This window comes from Sipha flava, unplaced genomic scaffold (genome assembly GCF_003268045.1).
Source record: "Sipha flava isolate LNK unplaced genomic scaffold, YSA_version1 573_pilon_pilon, whole genome shotgun sequence".
In the NCBI taxonomy this organism is placed as follows: Eukaryota; Metazoa; Arthropoda; class Insecta; order Hemiptera; family Aphididae; genus Sipha; species Sipha flava.
In genome coordinates this window covers 55,105-65,196 of record NW_020273553.1, presented here as the reverse complement: position 1 = coordinate 65,196, position 10,092 = coordinate 55,105, and the positions used below count along the sequence as shown (strand labels likewise).

The following is a 10,092-nucleotide window of genomic DNA, read 5'->3' as shown; positions in this document are numbered from 1 at the left end:
TTCACACATTTTCCACCTACTATCAACTACTGTTGTAAATGCAGACATCAATAAAATGCATTTTCACTGATAAGTTGGCTGTTGAGACATTAGTTGACATTTATTCATTTCCGATCCTAATATTTTAGATCATGAATATTCCAATGTATATTTTTTTATTACTTTCTTACTAACATATATCATTTTAAATGCCCTCTTGAACGATTCATGCGCACGTTTTTACAATACTATACATTATTTTTATTTACGTTCAAAATACAACTACAATTTTTCGATAATTTATAACTAAAGTACTGAATATAATAATTCAAACAATTTTGCTTATTATGCGATAGATATAATTCAATAAACATAAATAATTTATGTTAATTATACCTTTTGTATTTGTACAGCTAACTCTCTGGTGGGTGACAAACACAATACTTGTGACTCTCTGAGTTGTGTGTCCACTATTTGTAACATTGCTATGGAAAATGTAGCAGTTTTACCGGTACCGGATTGCGCCTGGGCAATAACATCTCGTCCTTTAATCATGGGCTTAATTGCCCTCTGCTGTATGGCAGAGGGACGTTCAAAGCCTGTAAAAGTTATTAAAACAAAACACAGTAATATTAACATATAGCCTTTAAAAGATTTGCATTTCGCTTAAGCAACTTACCATATGAATAAATTCCACGAATAAGGTCTTCCTTTAGATGCATTGAATCAAATGTCGACATAACTTCGACATCTTCGCTTGTTTCGAATTCGACATGGGATAAATCGTCGGTCAACAAACCTCTCCTAGCCATATTGTATAGTTTCGTAGTAACGAGTCACACACGAAAATGTTCAATGGTTTTTATTTATTCGTTGATCAAACGATGTGAAATGAAAAAACAACAAAGTGAACGCGTGAAATCAAAAACGACAGCAACGAACAGAATGCTAAATAACGAAATACAACGTACGAAGCTAAAAACACAAGTTTTGAAAGAATCAAGGTAAAGTGACAACGGTACGCGCGATAGCGTAACCTTTCATACACGATCGATATGGTAATACTCAATTGTAAACAAAACCCGGCTAGTTATAGGTTAGAAATTCGAACGCCGCGGTACGCTGCAAATTTGAAATTCAAATACGATACAATATGAAACATCAAAAACTTTTAATATTTACAGTCATAACAGTGTAACAATTATACGAACTCCAATTTAATGATTATTGAGGCCTTAGTGGATTACACATTAGGTGATTCGAATTCGCGCGTTCGTTTTTTAAAAACGTCGTGTTTAATCGCTCATAACTAAACATAGGAATATGAAACGTGCGTTCAGTAGCGTCGGGCGCGTTTGAACACGTCGAGATGTTTGATTTTGATCGTTACATATAGTTCGATAGTTTGCAACAATCCAACTATAGTTAAACATTATTTTCCCTATGTAATTCATAGTTATTTTCGTTGTTTCAATACTCATGGACGATTTAAACGCCGCAATTCCCTCGCTTTTATTTACGTTCATTCATAATTTATATTTTACCGTCTCTAGACAAAAAGTATTTTTAAAAATTTCATCTAACTGAGATTATTATATTTAAGTTACTTAAATGTCTATATATATATATATATATATATATATTTCTTGAATTCTTCTGGGTAGCTACGAATAGTCATAAATCTCACCTAAAACTGACCATTATCCGGTATTTTTAAATTTAAAGGATCAACCTAGGTCGTCTTTTAATTTGTTTCGTTTCTGTTTCTCACTGATTTCATATTCTTTGTATAATGCAAAAATAACGCATACGGCTTCAATATCATCTAACATTTCCATTTCAAAAAAGAAAAAATACGAAACGAAACACAACGAATTTAAAGTTCAATAGGAAACGAACAGCAGTCATTTACAATGAACGGTAACAGCAGTACTAACCCAGTATGCTATAAAATACAAGAATTGAATAACATTTAGCGCTTTTTGTACTTTGGAAAACGCACGCAAATCGTTCAGTGTGAAAATGGACCACGATTTTGAAACGAGGTCGCGTGCATTCGAATCGTCTAGTGCAGCGGTTCCCAACCTAGAGTACCTACCCGGAAAAAAATTGAGTAATGAAGGAAAATATTGAATTTATTTCATTCATAACGATTCGTTATTAGAAATAAAAACTTAACCATCAATTTATCTTATAAAAATTTAGTATAGAATATACATTATAGAGTACTACTATATGTATATAATAATAATTATAGAAATAAACTGAACGCAGCTCCAGATTTAAGATTATATATTGTATCATTTGAACCAGATTTTAAAAAACTATGAAATTTGGAATAAGGTCAAAGATCTTAGTGTATTTTTGCACTACAATTTTTATACTCAAGTTCAATAATTTATATATTTTTTTTGTTTAATATTAAAAATGTATTATTACACTATATTATATTATTCTTATTTTTAATTTAACCATTTTTAGAGTAATAAAAAAATAAAAAATTTAATTAAAATTCAAAATTATCAAATGGTTAACAATTGTAAATCAATATTTAATAAAGTAAACAAATAGTTTATACGTAGAAATTAATAAATTAATTAATAAAATGTTTTTTCAACTGGTTTCGAAAAAATAACATATGTATTTACACTGTCTTATTTAATATACTTTTAGTTTTAATATTCTTAAAATATTAACATACATCACTTATTTTGTATTATTTATGTCGCTCAAGCTATAGGTAAATAATAGTTAAGAAAATAATTTATTTTGATGCCTATCTATATAAATGTTTTTTAAATATTATAGGAATTTTGATTTCAATCTAAAATAGTTAGTTTTTAGTTATTTTTACTATACTGAAAGAAGTGTTGAGTATTATAAATATTTTAAGCAATACTTCATAAAATAAAGCTGTAAATCTTGGTTCATCTAAAAATATAATTATTGGTGTAATAACATTTTTTGAAAACTTAAGATATGATGATGAATTTTTAAATTTGTGGAGAAAAGTAATGCATATAGTTGAGAAAAATGATGTATGTTTACAGATTCCATCATTTGGTTGGTTGATTTTTCTTATATAATATATATTATTATGTTATTTTTATAAAGTGTATAATATTATACTTCAATGTTTTTATATTTATTTGGTAAAAAGGATCAAAACGTCAACGAAGGGAACCAAGCAATTTTCATAATAATTATGAAACGTAATTATGTTAAAACGTAATTATTACGTTTTAACAACGACCACAGGAGCAGAAGTTTCAGCTTCAGAACATGAAGTATCAAATTCAGTTGAAACGTTTTGGAAAAATACACCATATATGCGCAGCATGAATACTGTAATTACTTATTTAAAGTACAGATTTTCAGATGAAAGTTTATTAATGGCAAATTCAATTGACTTATTTTGCAATTTGGATTATAAAAATTAATTGTACTTCATTAATCATTATAAGGTATCAAACTAATGAAGATCATAATTTAATATTTTATAATATGAAACTAAAATAATATATTATCTGAACTAATTATTAATTAATTAATTATTTGTAATGAGATTTATAACTATCATAATCTTTTTTTTTCGTTTCAGGATATTGTGGATATTTCAATTGATATCACAATTGTTTAAAAATTAAAAAAAATGATTTTGATTTTAACGATTTGAAGAATGTAATTGAAAAACATATCTATCTCAATTTGTATAAGTTGTTACAAATTGCTATGACTAGGCTTAGGGACTTATAGCTCTAAAAAATACACAAATATGCATACAAATATGCTTCTAAAATCATTAAAATATGCATTATAATATGCAGTGGCGTACATACGGGGAGGGTTTCCGGGTTCAAACCTCCCCAGGGTCAAAAAAAAAAAATAAAATTGTTTTATTATTGATGACGTGTAATATATTCGTAGTTTCATTATCACGCTTTGAACTTAAAATATACAACTATACAAATATTATGATAATTAAATAATTATATTGATAGGTGTTTGAAAAGTTTTGTTAACTATACTGTTTTTATATTCCAATAGCTATTAATTTACTGTAATGTAAAAGTAAACTGTAAATTGGTAAAAAAGTTGTATAAAATAATAACTGTTTATAGCAGTTATTTATCTTATTTATCTGTACAACGAAAAAAAAAAAATAATGATTATTTTTTTTAACCCCCCCCCCCCCCCCCAACCCCACCGAATGTACGCTACTGATAATATGCATATATATGCATTAAAAAAAAAAAAAAAAAAAATGACCACATAGTACACAAAATAAAACGTGTTCATCGGATGTAAATATATCTTTAAACTCCGAAACAAAACTTTGTAGTCGGCTACTCGTAGACTGTTGTACTTTCGGCATTACACAATATTATAAAATATACGCGTACGACGTTTTACGTATGATTCGACGTTGTGTGGTTGCGAGATGCAAAAACAACGACGAATAATAATAATGCCGTAGCAACCAAACATTGCGCCCGGGGCGAAACTTCAAAATGCGCCCTCACGTATTTTCAATTTGAAAATATTACGCTTATTAGATATTATTTTCGATGATTGTTTTGATTATAATATGAAGGCTGTTAAAGATTTTGTAAACAAAATATACGACATTGACCGCTGTAATTTTTAACATTAAACGCAAGATTTTCATTTTTGCGTTCTCCCAGGAATTGCGGCCGGGGCATAGGCACCTCTCACCACCCCCTAGCTACGGCCCTGGATAACAATCAACTGAACTGGACACTAAACAAATAATCTATTATTCTATATCAGCTATTATCTTTATCGACATCCGGTCGATATCCAGCGGGTTATACGGTCGATACAGGTTTATAGTATTATTTATACTTACACAAAAATTATAACGAGATATGAGAGGTAGTTTGCAGATAGCATATTACTGGAAGTATTAAGTCCTCTTAATATATTTTTCTTTCAATAGGTTGAAATATGTATCCATAGTTGTTAATTTTAAATTTGGAAAATTTGTCAAAATATGCAAAATAAGCATTAACATTTTAAAATATGCACTCTCCTGCAAAATCTATCAAATATGCACATTCAAATTTTAGATCTGATATCATGGCACCGAGATACGAATTTATTTCGCACTCTGCTATATTTAACAATAATTAAAAAAAGTATGCAAATGCTAGTAGTCCCTAAGCCTAGCTATGACCATTCCAATAAGTTCAGCAACATGCGAATGCTCATTTTCTTCGACGAGGCGTATTAAAAATTGGCTGAGAAATAGTATGGGAGAAGAAAGATTTAATTATTTATCTATTTTAAGTATAGAAGGAGATATTAGTAATTTGATTAACACTCAGGGCATTGTTGATTTAGTCTCGCTACTGTCTTAGAAAAAGTAATATATTACATACATAATATACATATATATGCATTAAATTTTAAAAAATTCAATAATACTCATATTTCCTAATAGTTGGCTTATTATTTAATTTTTGTTTTGTAGACCGTAGTGCACACACGTTAAAACCGTAATGCACACTTGTACATTCGTGGTGCACATTGTGTGTCGGGGTTCACATAAAAATAGGGCCTGTAGGGACTCTGTGGACCGGAGCCGGCATCGGTCTTGTTCCTCGCGTCGTCCGACTAGCAGCGCAGTGAAGAACGGTAACGGTAGCACGTTGAAAATCGATAAATGAGACCGGGTACACGACGAATCTAGGGCGGGCGGAGGCGTCCACTATATGTGCGCACCGGGTACGTGTACTCGCGTTTTGCTTCCGTTTCGCGCGCGTTCGATACGAGAAAATCGGACGGCCGGCTCCGGAGGGGCTGTGCTCGCAGCAAAACAATCGTACGAGAACCGTGTGCCCCCCCCCCCCCCCCACAAGCAGTGCTGGAGTGGCGGCACCGACCGATGTTGTGTACGCCGCCGCCGTGTTGGTTCGTCTTCGCGCCTATCAGTGTCGGCGGTGCCCCAGACCGCATCACCTGTTGTTAACTTTTCGACGTCGTTCCGGACGCAGAGACCGATCAAGGTGCCACTCCCCATAGAGCGCTCTTGTGCGACACACGAACAGTGCCGGCCGTCGGGTGGATGTTCGACGACCGGGACGACAATACAATACCGTAGCTCGCGAGTGCGCGACCGTCGAGCTGGTGATATCCGCGAGATATCAGAGGCTATTCCCGTTCACGCGAGTTCGCTTATTTCGCCGTTTTCGCTGTGCGGAGGCGACCGATTCTTTTCGTTTGTCCAACGGTTCCGTTTCCCCGTCGGCGGTCCTTGCGATTCGTTCTGCGGCTGGTCTCGGTACGTATGCTTAGTTGTTTTTTTTTAATGCTGACAAGAAGTTCTAGTGTTTATCGTTTTACACTCGCCGCGCTCGTTATAATATACAGGCACGTTTCTCGTTAATCGATTGTTAGCTGAAACAACCTATAATGGTACTAAACCGATCGCGTTTTAGAATACTAGATTTCATACCTGCCAATTGATACCTACCTTGTATTTTATTTATCAGTTGTGCATAACATTAAGATAAAATAAACAGTACGTGCGATGTAACAACTAACAACAATGATGATTATTGTTTTCAGGTATTATACATCTCATCAGTTCGTAACTATAAAATGTACGAACCCATCAAGTCCGATTATGTGACTATTAATCAAAGCGATATTGATCTCAAAGTAGAAGGCAATCGCCTATTCAATGCTAAACGATATTCTAAAGCCATTGAATGTTATAGTATGGCTATTGTAAGTAAAATCTGTATTATTATATAACCAGATTATTAACCTAATCTTTTAAACCGTAGTTCTTGTGTTTTCTTGTATCAAATGTGAACAATGTTTTGTTTTACGTCTAGGTAAAAAATCACATTGTTCCTGAGTATTTCACCAATCGAGCATTATGTTTCTTAAGGTTAAATAAATGGAATGAAGCGTATTCAGATTGTTGCCAAGCTTTAGAACTAGACTCTGAACACATTAAAGGTTGTTTCTTTTTGGGGAAGACACTGATCGAGCTGGGAAAGTATGATGAAGCATTACAAAAATTACAAAAAGGTGAAAAATAAACATTCAATTGTTAACATTTCAAAAAATGATTTAATATTTAGTAAATTTATTCCATGTATAATTAGCTCATAATCTGGCAAAAGAAAAAAAAATTAACTACGGTGATGACATAACAAGAAATCTTCGAAAAGCCCGTAGATTGAAATGGGAGAAACAAGAAAGCTTAAGACAAAGTCAAGAGATGGAACTTTTGGTAAATAAAAACTATTTTTAAAATGTCTGTACCAATGACACCAAATTTGTTTTTTATTGTTGTACAAACTGTGTAGTTATTTATTTACTTCTTCCCTCACATGTCTCTTCAGAACATTCAATGTACATTTATTTCTGTAATTTATTATAAATTAATAAAATTATTCCAAATTACTTAATTGATATACTATATAAAATATAAATCATTTAATTTAACTATCCACCTTTAAATACCACTTAAAATCCTGCATATTCAGTGCTACTAGTTTGCACTATTATTTATTAATATCTATTAATGTCTATTATGCATAATGTACGGTTAAAATCAGTTGATATTTATATTATTTTATAACATTAGTCATATTTGAAAAAACTTATGGAAGATGATATGATTCGTAAAATCAATGATATTAAATTGCCATCCGAAGATAAAGATCAAATTGAAGAATTTGAAAACCGTACTATGGAAATTCAAAATCAAAATGTAAGTACATATAATTAAAAATCAGTTATTGTTATTTCTATTATTTTATTTGATTTTCAGGAGAAAAATATTTCTGAACTACATACAATATTTGTTAAGAATGATGATCGACTAAAAGTATAAAGATAATTTTGTTCATTACCTTCTTAAAATATTGTCTAATTTATTAAATTTATGTATTTTTTGCTAGAAACGAGAATTACCTGACTTTTTGTGTGGTAACATTAGTTGTAATATTGTGAAGGATCCTGTTGTTACTCCCAGTGGTATATCGTATGATCGTAAAGATGTAGAAGAACACTTAATGGTAAGGTAATTTGTTTAGAATATATTAATAAGTCATGAAAACTAATTTTGTTAAAATTTAAATTTTGATTATAGTTAGATCTAAAATGCTTTTGACCCACTAAAAGAGGTTTTATTTTACTTCCACAATATTTTAAGTATATCCATTATAAATATACAGACTTAAGTGTACTTTAGTTGTATTTTTTGAAAGGTCAGCGGTTAAATTAGATAATTTAATATTTTGACAATGATAAACTAGTCAGACAGCTGATAGATAGTCATAATAAATTGTAAATAAAAAAAAAATACCTAAGTTAACATTTAAAAAATATGCTATGAATTTTAAACTATAGTGCTATAAGTTCGAATAAAAATTCTTATTTAATATCATAGTATAACTATAAATAAAAATAAACTTTTATAAATTATTTTAAAATACTGAATTATTATCATTTTAGTTTATCTTTATTCTTTTATTTTTACACTATAACTTCATTGTCTCATTTTTTTCATTTAAGAAATTCAAAGCATCAAACATTTTTAATTAGACGATTCAAAATTAATTTTATTTGTTATTAATTTATTGGTGACTATAAAATATATCAGTTATATTGTTGTATATTTGAATTACTAGTAATAATTTCCTACTTTTACTTTTAGAAAATTGGTCATTTTGATCCAGTATCAGGTCGGCCTTTAACAGTTGAACAACTTATTCCAAATTTGGCATTAAAAGAAGCAGCTGAAACATTTGCCATGGAAAATGATTGGCTGGATCAATATTGCATTTAATCTACATAGATGGATTACTTAACTAAAAATAAATTAAAAATATTTAATTTTAAGTATTAAAAAAAATATGCCATACAAGTATTTTATATTCTCATTAAAATATATATCATATATATATATAATTTATTGTACTAGTAAGATAAAGTCTGGATTAAAATGAAGAGAGGGCTTCAGGTCTAAAAACTTGCCATATTTTTATTTTTATTTTTTTTGTGAGACCTTATTTATATATTGATTTGACTGTTTTTTAAAGTAAAAGTAAAAGTATTGAATTATTATTTATTAGAAAATATACATTTTTTTCTTAAAAAATAATGTACAAATAATTTATATTATTTTTTTCCTCACTTATATATATATAAATCAAATAATTTAATCAATTTAGATTTTAAAGACCATCAATACAATATTTAATATTCAATAAAATCTAATACCCAAGATCAAATAGCATGACCTCATGGTTAATATCATTATTAATGTATAAATTTTCAATTGTTATATTATTATGTTCGTCATTATATAAATGTTAATTCCTGTAAGATCTAAAATAGTGATGTCCAACCTTTTTTTTCTGGGCAGGCCACATTGGTAAACAATTATTTTAGAGTGGGCCACCAAATATAAAAGTACGAATAATATAAATATTAATTTAATAATGTTATTTTGTTATAAAAGATTATAGATTGAGGTACACATTAATTTGACCACTAAGCTCTTTTAAGTGCACAGGTTATATCATGAAATTGTAATGAAATTAAATAGAAAATGTTCGAAAGTAAAATTAATAAATTTAAAAAAATTGTATATCATAATAATTTAAATTTTTTATTTAATATTTTGTTTTATTTAAAAAAAAAAAAATTATCGAGCAACATTGAATTGAATACCTTCGCGGGTCGCGGGTTGGGCACCACTAATCTAGAATATTAATTTTATATATTTTGACAATGGTAAGTACATAATTGTTATGAGATTTTTTTTTAATCCTATTGTTAGAATTCATTTTTTATATCATTGATTTTTAAATAATTATAATTAACATTTGTTTTTGATAATTTTTTTATTTATATCAAATTTATGCTTTGCAAATAATGGTATTTCTTATGTAGGTATTTGTAAATAAAGTAAGCTTAGTGTCTGTAATACTACATTTTTATATAAAAAAGATATATGGTTTTACTAACAATAAATAGTTGAGTTTGAAATTAATTTTATAGATCATATTTTAACTTGAATATACCATCAATATTAAATTCCCAAAATTGTATGTTTTCTATCATCGG

General features: G+C 29.3%; 2 protein-coding genes across 3 annotated transcripts; one reads left to right on the top strand and one right to left on the bottom strand.

Annotated features, from left to right (window-relative positions):
• Positions 1–350: 350 nt before the first annotated feature.
• On the bottom strand, positions 351–1,009 carry LOC112691202 (eukaryotic initiation factor 4A-III-like). The gene is made up of 2 exons (XM_025565353.1): positions 659–1,009; positions 351–578 (listed from the first exon to the last, which is right to left on the bottom strand). Exons 1-2 carry the CDS (start codon positions 789–791, stop codon positions 370–372), a joined length of 342 nt encoding a protein of 113 aa, XP_025421138.1. The 5' UTR covers positions 792–1,009; the 3' UTR covers positions 351–369.
• Positions 1,010–5,732: 4,723 nt separating this feature from the next.
• Positions 5,733–9,066, top strand: LOC112691201 (E3 ubiquitin-protein ligase CHIP-like). Of its 2 annotated transcripts, none has more exons than XM_025565352.1 (8): positions 5,733–6,283; positions 6,571–6,732; positions 6,843–7,041; positions 7,119–7,246; positions 7,604–7,729; positions 7,790–7,846; positions 7,920–8,036; positions 8,678–9,066. In XM_025565352.1, the coding sequence occupies exons 2-8, from the start codon at positions 6,604–6,606 to the stop codon at positions 8,807–8,809; spliced, it is 888 nt and encodes a 295-aa protein (XP_025421137.1). In that variant the 5' UTR covers positions 5,733–6,283; positions 6,571–6,603; the 3' UTR covers positions 8,810–9,066. The 2 variants fall into 2 exon arrangements, with proteins under 2 accessions (XP_025421137.1, XP_025421136.1); XM_025565351.1 differs by lacking the exon at positions 5,733–6,283 and adding an exon at positions 6,320–6,417.
• The last annotated feature ends 1,026 nt before the right edge of the window (positions 9,067–10,092 follow it).

Excerpts from the sequence above, each read along its gene's own strand:
- LOC112691202 (XM_025565353.1), bottom strand. The coding sequence starts at position 791 with ATGGCTAGGAGAGGTTTGTTGACCGACGATTTATCCCATGTCGAATTC. Across the intron at positions 579-658 it reads TCGTGGAATTTATTCATATG|GCTTTGAACGTCCCTCTGCC; the intron begins GTAAGTTGCTTA and ends TAACTTTTACAG.
- LOC112691201 (XM_025565351.1), top strand. Across the intron at positions 7,042-7,118 it reads ATTACAAAAATTACAAAAAG|CTCATAATCTGGCAAAAGAA; the intron begins GTGAAAAATAAA and ends ATGTATAATTAG. Across the intron at positions 7,730-7,789 it reads TGGAAATTCAAAATCAAAAT|GAGAAAAATATTTCTGAACT; the intron begins GTAAGTACATAT and ends TTTGATTTTCAG.